Below are 18,210 nucleotides of genomic sequence, written 5' to 3' on the forward strand. Positions count from 1 at the left end.
GGTCACATTTTGGAATTTAGTGTTTCCATATGCAAGAAAATCAAGCTTCAATGATTTTAAAGCAAGCGGAGTAATCATCGAAGGATGAAAGCGCAAGCTCATATCAACACCGTTCATCCTTTTCTCCACATAACAAAGTACACCGTTAGGATAAATGAAATTTCCTTGTCTATTTACTCATCGAACCTTATCGAATGCCTGGATGACCCCATACAAAAGTGCGGCAAGAAGTGTCATAATAAACTCTACAAAAGATGCCTTACTGGACTCCCCTGTTGGTCTACCATGTAAGAATTTAATCTGATGCATCAATCTGATTCCATCCTTGATAAAAATGTAATTCCCTTCCCACAGTGGTTCAAACAATTCATGTTCAACCAAAAGCTCAGAACTATCCAATATAACATTTATGGGAAATTTTGCATTTGACATATGATATTGGGCCACCAGCTACCTATTTTGCAATTCAAATGAAAAAAGAAAGCAGGAATAGACAAGAGTTTTAACAAGGAAAGAATCAATAGCAAATCAAGAGTGACTCATAGAGGAAACCACCAGGAAGGTTTTCAAGGCAGTCTTGCTGAAATAGGACAAGAGCTCATTTAGCTTGGGACTAATACGAGATGTCCAAGAAAGTTCCAACATAACATAAACATACATAACTTCATCAGGAAAGATGCATAATAACCCTCTAAGATTTCTGGCCATCCCAAGCATCGCATTCTCTGCAACAAAAAAGCCAATGCGACAAAGTAATAGCACTTTTGATAGCTGCATATGGTCAGCACTTACAGAGAAAAGTGTACCTTTAGCGTCAGCCTCCTTAACACTGCACCAAATAGTAGAGACAGAGTATAGTGCATCGCAAAGACCGTTGGTTGGGTATCGGTGCACCTCCATAGCACTCAACTGCTGACCCAACTTGTCTATGCCCATCCCAACACTTTCATGGAATATAGCTTGAAAGATGCAGGCAGATACTGTTGCAACAGATTTAATAAAAAATACAAGTGATCCTGTTAATAATGTTCCTCTTATTCTCATTAGTCTGTTCCATAATATTGATACCATAAGCATATCAGACGTCAAATTGTCCAACATATCACGGCATATATATTTCCTTGTACCTCCGAGGTATGTGGTAAGAAACCTTGAACCGGGATCAAAGGAAAATTCCAATCCAAATTGATCAGTTGGAAATCGACGCAAGGATGTAGCACAATAACGTTCACTTAAGTAATCAAATATATCCCTGCTTATAGGTTGGTCATGACTGGAAGCGGTAAGCAAACATTGCAGTGCTAGTAGATCATCAAATATGATAAGGTGACTATAAGCATACTTAACTACAGAAACTGGTTGAAACATTTCATCGGACACCTGGGTTTCAGGATTTACTGAATTGCTCCTCATGGAATTTGTAACTTCCATGTCAATTTCCCTATCCGATATTTCAACGAACACCTTGCAGGCACATCTTCTTGAATTGTCCTTCTCGGAATTGTGCACAGTGTTGGAGAGTCCTTTATCCATATCAGAATCAATCTCTGGTTCTGCAATAAAAGAGGTTCTGAGAATTCCTCTGGTTCGTACTTATCGTGCAAAGACACAGCCAAGTCCGAGTGTTGTGGAGCGTCGGAGATCGTCTTGGAAGAGGCAAGCATCATGTTCTCTATATTGTCGAGCAGGTTGAGCATACGAGTGTTATTATCCATCATCGCCATCATCAGTCCTTGGATGGCGTCGAGATGATAATTGATAATAGTAGAAGAGTAGATAGCCATGGAGGATTGGAGTCCAAATTAATGAATGCACCAATGTTATGAACTCAACAAAACGATACCTTGATTAAACTTCCAAATAAACTGATTACAATAGAAATGAAAAGGATATAGTCATGAACTAAGAAAATAGCAGTAGAAAGAAATGAGATGAGGAGACAGAGCCATAGAGAGAAATAGACGAGGAAGAGAGACCATGAGAGGGGAGTTTTCCAGAAAACAATTGCCTAATCGTATACTTGCACGAATTGGTAATTATAGTAACTATATTCCTTCTTGTCCAGTAATTCCTTGACACATGTACCTCTAACTTGGGTCCCAGTTGCAGCCCAATAACCTCTTGTTGGGATGTTTCACATCCTGACTAGTGTGCAACCCATTCCGAGGCCCAAGTACTTCATTTTGGTTTAGCCCATTCATAATAGAGTTTGTCATTGCTTAACTCTTTAGTTGTTAATCTAATTTTTCCCTCTTACTTACATAGTGATAGAGTCTATTCGCTGTTGCAAATCTGAATATAGTCTGGCTGCAATGGCGATACTGAATACCGAATAGAAACCAAAAAATAGATTCATAGAGTCCGACTAAAGTATTGAAGAAGTCTTGGGGTCAATTTTTCATAACACGTGTTTCAAAGAAAACGTGTACCCTTTTTGTTTTTTGTTTTTTGTTTTCCAAAGCATCTCCTATAAGACTGATGACTCAAGAATTTTGCCCCAAGAAAACACACGCAGATGTTTTTGTTTTTGGAAAAGAAGTTTCTATAAATGTAATGACTTGTACTACTAATTTAATTTTAACCCACGGAGCAATTCAATTATTTCAATACTGAAATATACATCAATGTAGACATTTCAACCTTGCTAGACCATTCAAATTAAATGCCATATTTAATTTGTTTACTAACACTATCTCGGTCTTTGAACTATTAGAGTGTTACAAATATTGGTATTCGCGGAAAAAGATTATACTAATATCGGAATGATTAGTCCATCCGAAAGAAAAAGAGATGTGAAATAAAATGGAAAAGGAATATATATATATATATAGTGATAATTTGATTCTTCGTCCTTAAATATGATAGAGAAACGTGTGTAATTCTTCTTTTTGACAAAAAACTTTACAAAAGATTGAATTTTTAGAGACTCACTTTTGGGGTAAAGTGCTACCAAAAAAAACTCAATTTCCAGGCATGAAATCGACAATCGACATCTCTAATTAAGAATGAAGAATATTTATTATTCCACCACAACTTTTGAAAATCAAATGAGATCAACCAAGACTTTATCTTGATAAAGTCACTCTCATGTGGAAAATTTATAGCAATTCTTTACGCTTATATTTTCGTTCTTACTTTTTACATCATCTTACTAACCATATCTTCTACTACTTGTTTTTCAGAAAATGAAATCAAAACCAGTTCTTTAAAACTAATTCTTCACTGTATATTGTTATTGTATAGAAGTTAAACTTGTGTCTTTATACTTAGATTACTGTATACTGTTATTGTCATTCGTGCGTAGAAGTTGAACTTGTGTCTTCATACAGTAACTGTATACCTCCAGTGCATAAAAGTTAAATTTATTACTCCGTCAATCACAATTTATGTTGGTGCACTTTCCTTTTTTGTGTGTCCCAAAAAAGCATATTACATTGTCTATATTTACAAATAATAAATTTTTATTTTATTTTAATAAATAATATTTCTTAAACTTTTTCCGTTCAAATAATGTCACATATTAACACGAAGGAAGTACTTTTTACACTGATTATTATATTTCGACACAACACAAAAGTCAAACTATATATTGTCAGTGCAAGAGGGAAGTGCACAATTAGCCACTAATTAGAGTTGTATTTATTCTTAAGCCACTATTTAAAATGTATTTACTCTTTAGCCAGTGCTTTAATAAATTTTTGTCCGCCGGACGAAAATACCCTTGTTCTAGACATGATGTCCTTAACTTCATGAGTGTCGTGTAAATATTAAGGACACATTGTCTTGAATTAGCACCTTCTATGTTATGCTTTAGGGCATCATGTCCTTAACTTCATATGTGCAGTGTAAATGTTAAGGACATAGTGTCCTTAACTTCATGAGTGTTGTGTAAATATTAAGGACAAAGTGTCATGTATTTGCACCTTCTGTTGTTAAACTTTAGGACATCATGTCCTTAACGTCATGAGTGCTGTGTAAATATTAAGGAACAACACTCATGAAGTTAAGAACACCGTATCCTTAATATTTACACATCACTCATGAAAAAAGGATAAAACCGTCTTTTCGTACTAATTTTGATGAAATAATGCCTATTTTTGCTCAGCATTAAAAATATCACGTTAAAAAGTAGCTACCCCACGCCATTCTTGATATTTATACAAAGTGGACTATTCACAGATAAGGCCAAAGACTTCTCAAAAGTGTGAACGCAGTTTTAATGAGAACAATTGTCCAACCAAGTGTGAACATCTGCTGACGAAATTGTATGTGTAATTTCTTTCCAGAAACCAAATCTGTCTTTATTTATTATACTCCATTTATTATTAATAATAAAAAGGACAAAAATGGTTGTGTTTTTCGGTTTTTGTTGTTGGCCAGTTCATGTTACAGGTGTGCATATATTTCAAACCATGCAACCTAATTTTGTTTGAATAAAACCACTCCATTCCCAAAAAATACAAACAAAAAACCATATAAACACCTCTTTTTTTTGCATTCAATTTCAACAACTACTACTCTTCCATCTTCCCAACTAAATGCTATTCTTATCCTAACTATGGAACTCAAACGTCTTTGCTTTGTTTTGCCTGCAGATACTGATGAAATTGACAAAATTGATCAAAAACAACAAGCTGTAGACAAACCAAAGAAAAAAAATGAATCTTTCTCTAAAAGAAGTTGTGGGGGTCGAGTTCTTGATTTTTTTCAAGAAACTTTGTCGAAATTAGCTGATTCCAAATGGACAACTTGTTGTCATCAAGATTTTGAAAAAAACCAATTTTCTGGTGTTTTTCATGATACAGAAGGTATGCAACTAGGTGAAAAAGGTGGTGGCGATTATAATCATAATCATAATCATAATCCAAGGATTTTCAGCTATTCTGAGCTGTTTATAGGATCCAATGGATTTAGTGAAGATGAAGTTTTAGGAAGTGGTGGATTTGGGAAGGTTTTTAGAGCTGTTTTACCTAGTGATGGAACAGTTGTTGCTGTGAAATGTTTAGCTGAAAAAGGTGAGAAATTTGAGAAAACATTTGCTGCTGAATTAGTAGCCGTTGCTCATCTTCGCCATCGCAATCTTGTGAGGCTAAGAGGATGGTGTGTATATGATGATCAACTGTTTCTTGTGTATGATTATATGCCTAATAGAAGCCTTGATCGAATTTTGTTCCGAAAACAGGACAATACAGGGTCCCCTGTTCTTGATTGGGAGCGTCGAAAAAAGATAGTAAATGGTTTAGCAGCTGCATTGTTTTATCTCCATGAACAATTGGAGACTCAAATCATTCATAGAGATGTTAAGACAAGTAATGTGATGCTTGATTCCCATTTCAACGCGCGTCTTGGCGATTTTGGCTTAGCTAGGTGGCTCGAGCATGAACTCGAGTATCAAACGAGGACGCCTTCAATGAAAAACCAGCAGTTTAGATTGGCTGAGACAACAAGAATTGGTGGAACTATAGGCTACTTACCTCCTGAAAGTTTTCAGAAAAAAGGTTTTGCTACTGCAAAATCTGATGTTTTTAGCTTTGGGATTGTTGTTCTTGAGATTGTCTCGGGTAGGCGTGCTGTCGATCTCGCGTCCCCGGATGATCAAATCATTCTTCTTGATTATATCAGGAGACTATCTGATGACAAAATGGCTTTACAAGCTGGAGATAGTAGACTTGTTGATGGTTCTTATAAGCTTTCTGACATGGAGAGACTAATACATATTGGTCTTCTTTGTACATTACATGAACCTCAATCAAGGCCTAGTATGAAGTGGATTGTTGAAGCTCTTTCTGGTCATATTTATGGTAAATTGCCTGATCTTCCTTGTTTTAAGTCACACCCTCTTTATATCTCTTTGTCATCTCCAAGTAATAGTACAACTAGCAACACAATCACTACAAGGTCTACTGCTACAACCAGTAGCAGCACGACGCCCGGTTTCAACTCCACTGTCTTCGTTACAGCCACAGGAGAAACTATGTATCTAAGTGCTGAGAGTGGAAGCAGTCAAAATGAGTCTGGAAATAGTAGCAGCAGACGCCAGTCGAGTAATTTCTTGATGGTTGAAACTCCGAGGGAGATTGCATTTAAGGAAATTGTGGCTGCGACGAATAACTTTTCGGATTCAAGAAGAGTTGCTGAGATTGATTTTGGAACTGCTTACCATGGTTTCCTTGACAACAACCAGCATATCCTAGTGAAAAGGCTAGGAATGAAGACATGTCCTGCTTTAAGAGTGAGGTTCTCGAATGAGCTTCAGAATTTGGGACGACTACGCCACAGAAACCTTGTCCAACTCCGAGGATGGTGCACTGAGCAAGGTGAAATGCTTGTTGTATATGATTACTCCCAAAGTAGTCTTCTTAGTCACCTCCTTTTCCATCAGAATCCGAGGAACAACGCCTCCATCATAAGATGGCGTCATCGGTATAACATTGTTAAATCACTTGCCTCAGCGATTCGATATCTGCATGAGGAATGGGATGAACAGGTCATACATAGATGCATAACATCATCTGCCATCATTATTGATCCAGATATGAACCCAAGGCTTGGCTGTTTTGCTCTTGCTGAGTTCTTGACTCGGAATGAGAACAGCCATCATGTTGTTGTTGATAAAAAAACATCGGTTAGAGGAATATTCGGTTACATGTCACCGGAGCATATGGATTCTGGTGAAGCAACAACAATGGCTGATGTTTATAGCTTTGGTGTAGTGCTTCTTGAGGTGGTTAGTGGTCAGATGGCAGTAGATTTCCGCAGGCCTGAGGCTCTATTGGTTAATAGAGTACACGAATTCGAGGTCCAGAAAAGGCCATATGAACAACTGGCAGATTGGAGGTTGAATGGAAACTTTAACTCAAGGGAACTGGTGAGGCTAGTCAAATTAGGAATGGCTTGTACAAGGTCCAACCCCGAATCAAGACCGAGCATGAGGCAGATAGTGAACATTCTCGATGGACATGATAAATGTTTAATGGAAAATGGACGAAAGAAGGAGAGACCGGAAGAATGGAGAACAAGAAATGCTTCTGCTCTTTCCCTTGTAAGGAGAATTCAAGCTCTCGGTATACAATGATCACTCTCTTAGATGTGAAATAGTTTATATGTAGATAGATATGAACATTAGTCCTCCATTAAAAGATGTCATTAAGCTTTCTATCTTATTCCTTTTGTTCTTCTATTTATTCATGAAAGTCTACTAAAGCTATCAAGTTTTGAGTTGTGTGATTATGTTGCTTCAACAGAACATTGTGTAATTTAATGTCTGGCTACTTTGAATGCATTGTGTGAATTCGATCATGATTTTTTTTATTTTATACAATATCAGAATATTATTGGTTACTGTTATTGTTTTTCCATCTATTTTACAGCTCTTATGATACTGTTATTATATTTCTGGTTTCTGTTGCTGGTACCGATCTATTGTCTCTTTTTGTCTTTTTGAGCCGAGAGTCTATCGGAAACAACCTCTCTACTCCTTCGGGGTAGGGGTAAGGTCTGCGTACACACTACCCTCCCCAGACCCCACTTGTGGGATTTTTACTGGGTTGTTGTTGTTTGATACAATAGCAGAATATAACGTTAATATGAAAGCTTATTTGGCACCAACGAATAACGTTTACAGTGAACTATTGTATATGTACAGATACAAGTCTGACCTTGCTTCACATTCTTTCCTTGCTTGTCTTTGGCCTTGAGCACTCGGTCTACCTTTCAGTCGCGTGATTCTCATCATCTGTGTTTACACCAACCCAATCAAGAAATGCGAAAAGAAATTGCCTGAAGCTGACCTTGCCACTCCTGTCCCAGTCCATTTCTTCTGCGATTATTAACCAGATCATCATGTTAGAAGTTATGACAGCAAGTTAATTTGATTTTAAACACTTTACAAGGTGAATGACAGTACTGAATCGAATCCGAGTGACATGAGAAGGGGATTTTTCGGAAGGACAATCGTCGTTTAATGCCTTGACGACTTCTTTCTTGTGCAGCTTCCCATCACCATTTTTATCAAGAAACAAGAATGCCTCAACTATTGTATTGAATGTTGCTTCTAGCTCTGGTGAGCCAATCTTCGACGTCTGAAATAAATATGATCCTAATGAATATAACTTCATATGATAAGTAAACAACAGCAGAGCCAGGATTTAGGGGTGTCAAAATTTAAAGAAGTAAATATATGAATAAGTGGGGGTTCAATACAGAGTATATATATGCATAAAAATAACTTCTACTTAATTTTTCGGCGAAGGGGTGTCAAATGACACCCGTTGGAGCTTTGTGGCTCCGCCACTGTTAATAAATATCTATTAAAATACTCAAAAAAAGAATAGAGAGGAGCACTTTTTTCACGTACATTGCGAGAGGAGGATGAATCCGTCAAGAGATAGATAAGACATAGAAGAACAATGAACTCATTGAATTGAATCCCTTCTTTTTCATCCACATCACACGAGTGAAAAAGATCATCAATTTCCTCCTCTTTAACATGAAATTGCAGCTTCTTTACGCATTTCTTTAGTTCTTCCCGGTCAATAGTCCCATTTGAATCTTCATCTAAGGATATAGGACAAGATAGAAAAACCATAAATTCTTGTTAATAAAATGTAGTAAACACTTAAAAATCCATGCATATACAGAAGGTACTCACCGAACTGTTCAAAGACGCCTTTTATCTCCTTCAACCCCTCTTTGAACTGAGGAAATTTCAAGATTATGCTATTGATTGACCTGAAATTGGTTTGCACTGATGAACTTCTTTTAAGCTCCATCATTTTTGCTTCAAGCTTAGCATCCAATCTTCTGTACTTGTTTGGTGCATTCCAAAAACACAGTATGTTTCCAACCTTGTTGGACAATAACTTGAGTACTGGACATGACTGAGCTGAGCCTAATACAAAGAAAGAGTTCAAGTTAAAGACTAATCAGCTTTTCGGTTGTTTTGTTCGATATCCTAAACAACGATACTTAGCTGTAAGTACAGTACAAGGCAGACAATTCGTCACAATCCCAATTTCAGATATCAAAATAGGCCACATTAGCAAAATTGTATGCTACAAAGTTCTTTTCACAATCTTAAGATATTAGCATTACAAATCACACAATAAATTTACCCCCAAAAAGAAATTATTACAGAAGAAAAGGTGAAAAGGGAAAAGACAGATTATTAATTCTGACAAGAACCAAGAAGCATACCTACTGAATCTTTCATTTCTTTGATGATGAAAAAGAGCTCAAGAAATCAAAAGGGTCTGCTGCTGATTCCTTTAACATGGAGCAGATTCTATAAATATATACAGGTAAGAGTATAAAAGGGGAATAGAAAAGGGGTGAAGTGGAGAGGTGGCAACGAGGAAAAGAGTATTAGAAAAGTAAAGTAGAAATCCCATTATGCTTTTTTCAATAGAATGGAACTTTCTTTCCTTCTTTCTTTCTCTTCCACTAGCAGAAAATACCATCATTGCTTTGACTATAAGCTTCCATTCTATTCCCCTCCTATACATTTTCCAGTGTAAGAGAAGGAGGGAAGGAAGGCGCGCTACGACTAACATAACAGCCAGCTGAAAAACGTTAACTATAGCTAGGCTAGCGCGCAATGGTTTTCTCTTACAGGGGTACAACTGAATCCGTTGTTTAGTTATTACATAAAAAAATATTGCCACTGCTTCTTTTCATTTGTTTTTAGCCTTGGGTCCATAGGAAACAACCTATGTGCTCTCCCAATGTATACACTACCCTTCGTTGTTGTTCTTGTTGTTGTTGGTATGACCATGCAGCAAAAAATTCATCTATTAATTAACCTCAATCAAGAATAAGTTGAATTGTTGAGTAAAACTTAAGACAAACTTGTTTTTTACTCTACTTCAAGATAGACATTATGCTTCTGTATGCATTAGTTTTCCTTCTTCTTGTGTTGGTTAAAATTTTTTGGCGTTTCGGTAATATAGGGAAGAAAAAGTTCAACTAAAAAGTGAGAGTCTCCAAAAAAGAAAAATAGTAGAGAAGAAGGAGAGGGTCACGCGTAATCTCAACTAAAAACGTTATTTGCCTTTGTTTTTACACCAATCCAATGAATGCATATCATGCGACATACTGTTATGTTGATTAATGCATTACTAAGTTTCATCAACCATTTCCAGCATATCATATTCCATGATCCAAATGTCCAATTCGATATCATTTCCTTTGCCACCATATAAACTAAGGCAACCTTTTAAAGTAGACAAACGAAACAACTCATTTTCACCTACAAAATCCGGTGTTGGAAGCTCCTTCAATTTAGTTATTGATCAAGGTTTTTATCTAGAGCCCAATATACACAAACTTGAGTGCTAATACCCTGACTGCATTGCTAGGACAATAGCGCAGGGTTCGAAATTCAATGGCTTATTGGCCCGACCCTCTACCCTTCTGTTCTGACTAAGCAGATTACGGAATTAAATATCTCAAGATTGCTCATCAATAACTGATGAATGTGACAAATTTGATATCACAAGTGTCTTCAATTATTTCCAATAGAGTGATTTGCTTCTTCTTGTACATGACTGTTGTTTCTAAGAAAGCATAAGGTATCCAAACATGTTGGATCTACAGGACGCTCCACTTACCATGTGACAACCGAGTGCATAAGCTGTTGTAACATGTTGTCGTTTTACGCCGGGATTATTATCATTATCCCATAACCAAACGACCTATTACATTACCAATTCCAAGCACGGATAAAGAAAGAAGATTGTGATAGGTAACCAAGGTTAAACTAGTCAATTTGCGATGAATCCGCATGAAAAATGTTTACGCCCCCCACTTGTTGCGCCTGTGTGCACTTGCTCACATTGCAAATCACAAGCACAAATAAAAGAAGAGGGTTGCCATAGGTTAACAACAAATGTAAAACTAGTCAATTTGAGATGAAACAGCACAAAGCACAATACATAATACGCCCCAACTTGTTTGGAACTGAGACGTAATTGTTGTAGCAGAAGAAGAGACAGTAAACCTTCATTTGCAACATTGTGAAATGCCCACAAGCAGGAATGCACTAAAATGTATCAGAAAACAGTAGTGATTAGAGTTCAACTATGCTGTTAGTACACAAGGATCTTCATTTCTGATAAAGGGTACTTAAAAGGTGATGAAATGCAGGGTAAGGTTGCGTACAATAGACCCTTGTGGTCCGGCGCTTCCCCGACCTCGCGCATAGCAGGAGCGTAGTGCACCGGGTACTTAAAAGGTGATATAACTTAGATAACATACATTTGCAACATTGTTTAATCTTGGATCAAACAGATGTAGAAAGGGGGAAACATCACAGAAAATGTGGTAAAAAATACACTGATTTGTTTCCAGAGAGAATTTTGTTCATGTATTACTCATCATCCATTCCACCTGCCTTGTATTGCTTTCGATAGGTGATCCATTCACGTTAGTAAAAGCCTGCGGTCTCTTCTTTAGATCACCGATTCCATTTGATGGGAAGCAGTCATCAAGCAAGCAGTCGCCAAGTCTGGCTGGCACGTGACAAGCATTTTTGTCTTCGATACTTGGAGCAATATCATGTAACGAAGGGACATTAACGATCCCTTCACAATCGTTTGCAACCTTCATTGCTAATTCAGAAAGTTCTTCCCTGTTCACTTCTAGGCCATTCGGTTCGATGGACTGGCTACTAAAAGCTTTACAAGCTTTTTCAAGAATTGATTGCAAATATTTTCCTTGTGCTTCAATACGAAGCTGTAGACGGCGCTGTACCTACTTTGGTAAATCACAAAGATTTTTGTTAGAAAATAAAGAATGTGACACTAAGTTACTGATGTATAACAACTTGATAAGAAGCTGATGTTGCATTTTGTCCGAGCAAAGAAAGCATGCTGCAATTACACATACGACACAGGAGAAACAACCAAAGTCATTGACAGTGATAAAACAACGACGACCAGCAGCAGAACTTCAACCAAGAACCTTTGATAAGACTAAAGTTGCAGTTGGTCCGAGTTGAAGAAGCAAGTTAGCCCTAGTACATACTACACTAGAAATGGCCAAAAGTTACTGACCTCAACCTGGTCTGGAAACTACCATTAGCTACTTATCAATGTATTCGCTTATTAGAGCAACCTACTCTCCTATTGCTCACCACTCTACCCCGTTATAGAGAAGAAAACAAAAAAGATACAAAAGGGAATATCATACAAGAAGCACATAGTGCAAACAACAACAACCCAGTATGATCCCACACGTGGGGTCTGGGGAGGGTAGTGTATACGCATACCTTACCCCTACCCTAGTGAGGTAGAGAGGTTGTTTCTGATAGACCCTCAGCTCAAGAAGACGAAAAGGGACAATAGATCAGTACCAGCAACAGAGGCCAGCTGACTAAAAAAGATATTCAAGATTACGTCTAATGCGAGCACATTTTCTCAACGAATTCAAGATTTGGATTATGAATGAAAATGGACTACAGGAAATCAGATTCATCCAACAAATGGACTGCAGCATAGGAAGCTGAGACGCTGAGTACACTAACACTATCAGTTGAGCAAGAAGAGGGGTGTAACAAACCTCTAGCTGCTCATGTAGTCTTCGCTGGACTTCCATCTGTACTCGCAAAGCCTCAGTTACTTGGAAACCGCTGTTGAATAAATTTAAGAGAGTTCAAATTTGACGCAAAGCAGACAGAACCATTTTTACCAGAAAATTTCTAAAAGACATAACATACTCATTTATATCTTGCGCAATAACTCTTGATGAACCTGATGTAGAGGAACCTGTATCTTGACTCTCTGCTGGACATGACACTGCAAACACAAGACAGTAACGATAAAGGGATTGCGGTTTCAAGTTTTCCAAAGGACTGAGAAGCACAACCATTTCAGCCTTTTTTGCTTCAACGAATTATTCTTCTCTTTCTTTATATTACAAACAATTCTATCATTTATATACTCCCTTCAGAGGTGTTATCCACATTCAGTACATACTTTTATTCGATGAAATCAGTCATCTAAAATTACAAAGTATGTATCAACAAATGAAAAAAGTGCAACCTCCTTGTTGTAATAAGGTGATTTTGGTTAAGGAGTTGGAAGTGGATCAGAAAAACCAATCCAACCTATCCTAGACGAGGTAATAATAGGACTTTGGGGGGGGGGGGGCTATTCTGACCTTAAACCAATAGTGATGATTGTCGATTTGTAGTATTTATGGGAAATGTGGAAGTTACTCAATGGGGTTGACATTTAAGTTTTAGCATAGATGAAGTAACTCATCAGCAGCTCTAATCTTTTCCTTGAATTCGAAGTTACACTTATATATACACTATTCAGATTTAAAAAAACATGGGCGAATTACAAGGACAACACAACAACAACAACAACAACAACAACAACCCAATATAATCTCACAAGTGGGGTTTGGGGAGGGTAGTGTGTACGCAGACCTTACCCCTACCCTGAGGGGTAGAGAGGTTGTTTCCGATAGACCCTCGGCACAAGAAAATGAAATGAGAAAAAGAACAGCAACAACGCGAATTACAAGGACACAGAACAAAATAAAATAAAGTAATTGCAGGAAACTGGCGTATTTAATGAAAAGTTCTTCATTACCGTCTTTAGAATTCTCGGTTGCCTCTTTAGCAGATTGCTTGCCCAGGCGGTATTTCTGCAAAGGAAATATAAAGATACAGACTTTAGCATCTGCCTGAAAACTTAAAAAAAACGGCATCTTACTAGGATTATCCAACTCTCTGAATCAATTACTTGAGATTCCTTTATTAAAGGACCTTATTTACTTCTTCTTTGGATAAAACTGAGAGCTTACTCAAATTGTACTTCATCCTCGTTTGGCTAACATCAAATGCCGAATAAAATTTTTTTTTTAAAAAAACCCACTATACCGTCTCATCAATAAAACCTCAAACACAATTGCAATCAGAAAACATACCTGGAGATGTGACTTCAAATGGTATAAGGTCAGACCTTTCACCCCCATTGTTCTCATAATTGTTTTTGGTGTTGCTTCTGCAAAATGAAGCAACCATCACATAATTAAAATTATGCATAGGAGTACATGTAAACTGTAAATAGAAGGCAACACACAAATGAAATGAGAAAATATTTCTTAAAATTTGCACATAGAAAGATTTCCTGGAAACACCACAACTATTAGAAAAAAAAATTAACAGTCAGAACATCACAACGGCATAATTCTACCAGTATACAAGCAGCTAATTGAAAAAAATTATGATGCAATGAGATACTAATAAATGGAACATTTCATTTATTGATCAATTTAATAGTTCCATCATTCCAAATCTACCACGATTCTTTTAGTTGACCCTTAGAGCCTTCCGACAGTTAAATTAGCATAACTTTAGAAGTCAGGATGGCTCTTCTTAATTTCTTTTTCCATAACGAGTGATGTTTCCTCAAAGGAGCAGCTCAGAAGAAGGATAGTATTTCTAATTTGAAATACTACTACCACATATACTGACTGACAAACATGAACCCTGTCGAGAAGAGAAGAAGTTCAACAAATGACAGCAGAAACTCAGAGCTTATTTTACCAAAGAAGGTAGATGCAAAAACTAAAAGAAAACTGTACGAAAATACAGCTATATAATAAGTAAAAGAAAACCTAATTTATAGTACAGTGAAATCCTTCGAAAAGGAACCAGAGCGACAAGGTCAATCAAGTTGCGATTGTAGGAGCAAAGACGAGCTCCTGCTTTGTATCATGGCTACACGGATGTGCACCAAGTACTTATAGAACTGCTAGAATCCTAATAACACTGTGAATAACATTCTTGTACTGGCTGATATATGCCAAATGACACAGTCCTACTAACACGCACAAGGTTTGATCTCCCACATAAGAACGTATACCTCTATAGGCAAGCGTGCTTAAACTTGCTAATTCATTTTCACATCGAACATCAAACTTTGAGGTCACTTCTTTAGTGCCTAACAATCTTAAGAAGCATATTTGCTATATAATAAAGGGCAGCCCGGTGCACAAAACTCCCGCAATGCGTGGGGTCCGGGGAAGGGCCGGACCACAAGGGTCTATTGTACACAGCCTTACCCTGTATTTCTGCAAGAGGCTATTTCCACGATTCGAACTCGTAACCTCCTAGTCACATGACAGCAACTTTACTAGTTACCGACATGATTTATTGAAGACAAGAGAGAAAATTCAGACTGGCATAACAAAACAAGAGCCTCGAGAAGTAAAGATTGGCAAATGTAGTGATTGGGGAACTAGATTAAGAATATACAGAGAACGACTTTTAACCAAGCAACCCTTTCAAGATTCCCTCCTTCATGGTTTTTATCAACTTTTCAAGTCTAAATTTTTTATCCCTCTTCATTAACTATCCTGAGGATATCACTAAGTTTTCACCTCCAGGGTTCAGAGAGATGCTGTATCCCCTCGGAATATTGAATTGTACCAAGTGCAAGTTTATCTCCAGAAAATATTAGCAACAACCAAATGTTTCTTCACCATTTACTTCTCATGACGATATGCTTACATGTCATACAATTTACATCCTGTACAAGTAAACAACAACAACAACAGACCCAATATATTCTCAACAGGTGGGATCTGGGGCCGGTAGTGTATACGCGCAGTCGTTACCCCTACCTAATGAAGGTAGAAATCGTATACAAGTTAACAGTGGCGGAAATAGCACTATAGAAAAAATACAAAAATATAGGCATAGAGGCCATTATATTGACCTTTTCATAAAAAATAAGTAGAGGTCATTATGTTAACCTTTTCACAAGAAAATAAGTAGAGGCCATCATATAAACATATTCCCTAATTGCCTAGTTTCTACTTTTCCCAAGTGAGAGGGTCAAAAGCTACATACATACATCTCTATCAACATGACCCACAATAATCATGATACTTCTTAATAATTAGGTAATTAAGAATATAAAAGCTTTGTGGCAGGAAAAAGAATGCACTTTTGATAAGGAAAAAGAAAAAGAATACACTTAATAAAAAAACAAAAGTTCCTTAAAATAATATAATTGGACTATGACCCTTTCTTTTTTTGTTAAGCCGAAAAAAAAAGGAAAGAGCAGAAAATCAAATGGCTTGCTTTTACTAGTCCAAAAATGTCTAGAAGAAAAGAAAACACCAAAACTTTATAAAGAACAACTACATAATATATAAAAATTATGACCATGAAAAAAGGAACAACTACTGAAGCCTAATGTACAGCATTAGATTCACATATTGCTCCGATAAATTCAAAAAAGAAATACATACACACTATTCAGGAAAATGGTATATATTTTTGCCTAAAAGGAAGTTTCAAACTTTACAAAGAACCAAAATAATTATACACACAGATTATGACCATGAACAGTTACATCCACTGGTACTGCAGAAATCATGTACAGCACATAAATGCATAAAGTACCCAATAAATTCAAAAAGATACGACACATAAAAATAAATTATTATATTCCTGGAAAAAAATTACCATTCTCAGTGTCGAGACATACTGTCAACAACCCAAATTGCCAAACAATTTGCTAAGAATAAATATGGCAACAGCCCAAAGTATAATTGATGGTAAACTTAAATAGGCGTTTGGACATAAATTTGGTTGAAACTTTAAAAAAAATTGAAGTTGTGTCGAAAAACAGTTTTTGGAAGTTAGAAGTTGTGTTTGAACATGTATTTTTACTTAAAAAAGTTGAAGTTTTCTGAGTGGAACAAAAATTATCAACCCAAAAACTGGGCCAAACAAATTTTTGAAACTTCGAAAATTTTCTTCAAATTTTTTCCAACAACTGATCAATGTCCAAACGGAAACTAAGATATTTTGGTATTTTTTTTACCCTTCTCCATCTTAAAAGAAAATGCAGATTAATAAAACAAAGTTAAGATACTTCCATGTGTCAAAATACTTCAAAAAAGAAAATCTAGTCCAAATTTACCCTTACTTTTTTTCTCTAAGGTTTAAAATTACCCTCCACTATATTTCAGGTTGTAGCTCAGGACAAAAACACAGCTCGGTACATGAGGCATCCCACTTCATGCGGTCCGAAGAGCCACACCCAAAGGTATAGATAACCTACATGTTCAAGCAATAGTGGCTACTTTTGCGGCTAGAACTCGTGACCTAAGGAAACAATTTTATCATTGCTCCAAGTTTCCCCTCCAGATGTACCTCAGGACACATACCAGATTTTCTAATAGAGAGTAAAAAAGAAAAGCAGTCCGTTGCACTAAGTCTGTTCCGCTATGCACTGGGTCCGAGAAAGTACCGGACCAGAAGGCTCTACTTGTACGCAGCTTTACCTGAGTCTGTTTTCACCGCTCAAACATACATCAAATTTAACAGTTACGATAAAACTTACATTTCTAACACAGTAAAATTAAGATAATTTTTTCCTATTTCCCCTTAAAAAAGAAAAAGAAAATGCAGATAAATCAGAAGGAAAAAAAGAGAAGAAGAGGAAAATGAGTGACTTACTATCAGGGCCACCAAGTTGAGTAACAGCATCAACAAAGCGTTCATGGAGTTCAGTAGTCCACCTAAGACGAGGCTTAGGATCAGTTGTTAATACTAAACAAGCATCCCCTGGTAAATTTGTACCATCTATTGAAACTGAATTATGAATATTATTAAAATAATCACCACTTCCTCCTAAATTCCTTATAGGCAATGTTGAGTACATTCTTTTCTAGATTAAAAAAAAACCCACAATCTTGAAAATGAAGAAAAATACTGAATCTTGATGTTAGACTATGTGGTGGGGGAAAAATGAGAGAAATGTGAAAAATTTGGGGGGAGAACAATGGAGGGATTTTGGGGTTGGGGGGGGGGGTTAAAAAAAGGGGGATGGGGTGTTGTGGGGGAAGGACAAACAAGACAGAGTTGTCTTGTTATGTACTGTCCTTCTCTTGTCTCTTTTTGCTGTCTCTGTCTCTGTTTTCCTCTCTCTCTCTTTTTCTCTTTGTGTGCAGAGTTTAAGTAGTATGTGGGGTGGGGCAGTTTGAGGGGGGTTGATTTTTTATTTATTTTTTTGGTTTTTATCTTATGTTCAATATAAAAAACCAAAAATAAAAGTCATCAGGCTCGAGCCGTAAAAATAGCATATTGCAAAAATATAGAATAAGGTCGTGTATAACAGACTCTTGTGATCCTATTTTTTTTGGACCCGCGTATAGCGAGAGCTTAATGCCCGGATTCTCTTTTTT

The 18,210-nt window shown here is 36.8% G+C and overlaps 3 protein-coding genes across 3 annotated transcripts; 1 reads left to right on the forward strand and 2 right to left on the reverse strand.

Moving 5' to 3' along the window:
* The first annotated feature begins 4,445 nt into the window (after positions 1–4,445).
* On the forward strand, positions 4,446–7,341 carry LOC104247459 (receptor like protein kinase S.2). The gene has a single exon (XM_009803482.2). The coding sequence runs from the start codon at positions 4,559–4,561 to the stop codon at positions 7,073–7,075; it is 2,517 nt and encodes an 838-aa protein (XP_009801784.1). The 5' UTR covers positions 4,446–4,558; the 3' UTR covers positions 7,076–7,341.
* Positions 7,342–7,576: 235 nt separating this feature from the next.
* LOC104247457 (probable calcium-binding protein CML22) lies at positions 7,577–9,294 on the reverse strand. The gene is made up of 5 exons (XM_009803481.2): positions 9,196–9,294; positions 8,651–8,890; positions 8,357–8,556; positions 7,907–8,081; positions 7,577–7,819 (listed from the first exon to the last, which is right to left on the reverse strand). Exons 1-5 carry the CDS (start codon positions 9,209–9,211, stop codon positions 7,707–7,709), a joined length of 744 nt encoding a protein of 247 aa, XP_009801783.1. The 5' UTR covers positions 9,212–9,294; the 3' UTR covers positions 7,577–7,706.
* A 1,631-nt stretch (positions 9,295–10,925) lies between these two features.
* LOC104247456 (protein PHR1-LIKE 3-like) lies at positions 10,926–17,787 on the reverse strand. Its single transcript, XM_009803480.2, has 6 exons — positions 17,483–17,787; positions 13,933–14,009; positions 13,596–13,650; positions 12,713–12,791; positions 12,556–12,625; positions 10,926–11,748 (listed from the first exon to the last, which is right to left on the reverse strand). The coding sequence occupies exons 1-6, from the start codon at positions 17,685–17,687 to the stop codon at positions 11,359–11,361; spliced, it is 876 nt and encodes a 291-aa protein (XP_009801782.1). The 5' UTR covers positions 17,688–17,787; the 3' UTR covers positions 10,926–11,358.
* Positions 17,788–18,210: the final 423 nt, after the last annotated feature.

Source organism: Nicotiana sylvestris, chromosome 1 (genome assembly GCF_000393655.2).
Source record: "Nicotiana sylvestris chromosome 1, ASM39365v2, whole genome shotgun sequence".
Lineage (NCBI taxonomy): Eukaryota > Viridiplantae > Streptophyta > Magnoliopsida > Solanales > Solanaceae > Nicotiana > Nicotiana sylvestris.

Coding starts and splice junctions, on each gene's coding strand:
- LOC104247459 (XM_009803482.2), top strand. CDS start 4,559: ATGGAACTCAAACGTCTTTGCTTTGTTTTGCCTGCAGATACTGATGAA.
- LOC104247457 (XM_009803481.2), bottom strand. Junction 8,557..8,650: donor AGGCGTCTTTGAACAGTTCG/GTGAGTACCTTC, acceptor CTATATCCTTAG/ATGAAGATTCAAATGGGACT. Junction 7,820..7,906: donor TGTCACTCGGATTCGATTCA/GTACTGTCATTC, acceptor TAATAATCGCAG/AAGAAATGGACTGGGACAGG.
- LOC104247456 (XM_009803480.2), bottom strand. CDS start 17,687: ATGTACTCAACATTGCCTATAAGGAATTTAGGAGGAAGTGGTGATTAT. Junction 13,651..13,932: donor ATTTGAAGTCACATCTCCAG/GTATGTTTTCTG, acceptor TTTCCTTTGCAG/AAATACCGCCTGGGCAAGCA. Junction 12,626..12,712: donor ATTGCGCAAGATATAAATGA/GTATGTTATGTC, acceptor TTTATTCAACAG/CGGTTTCCAAGTAACTGAGG.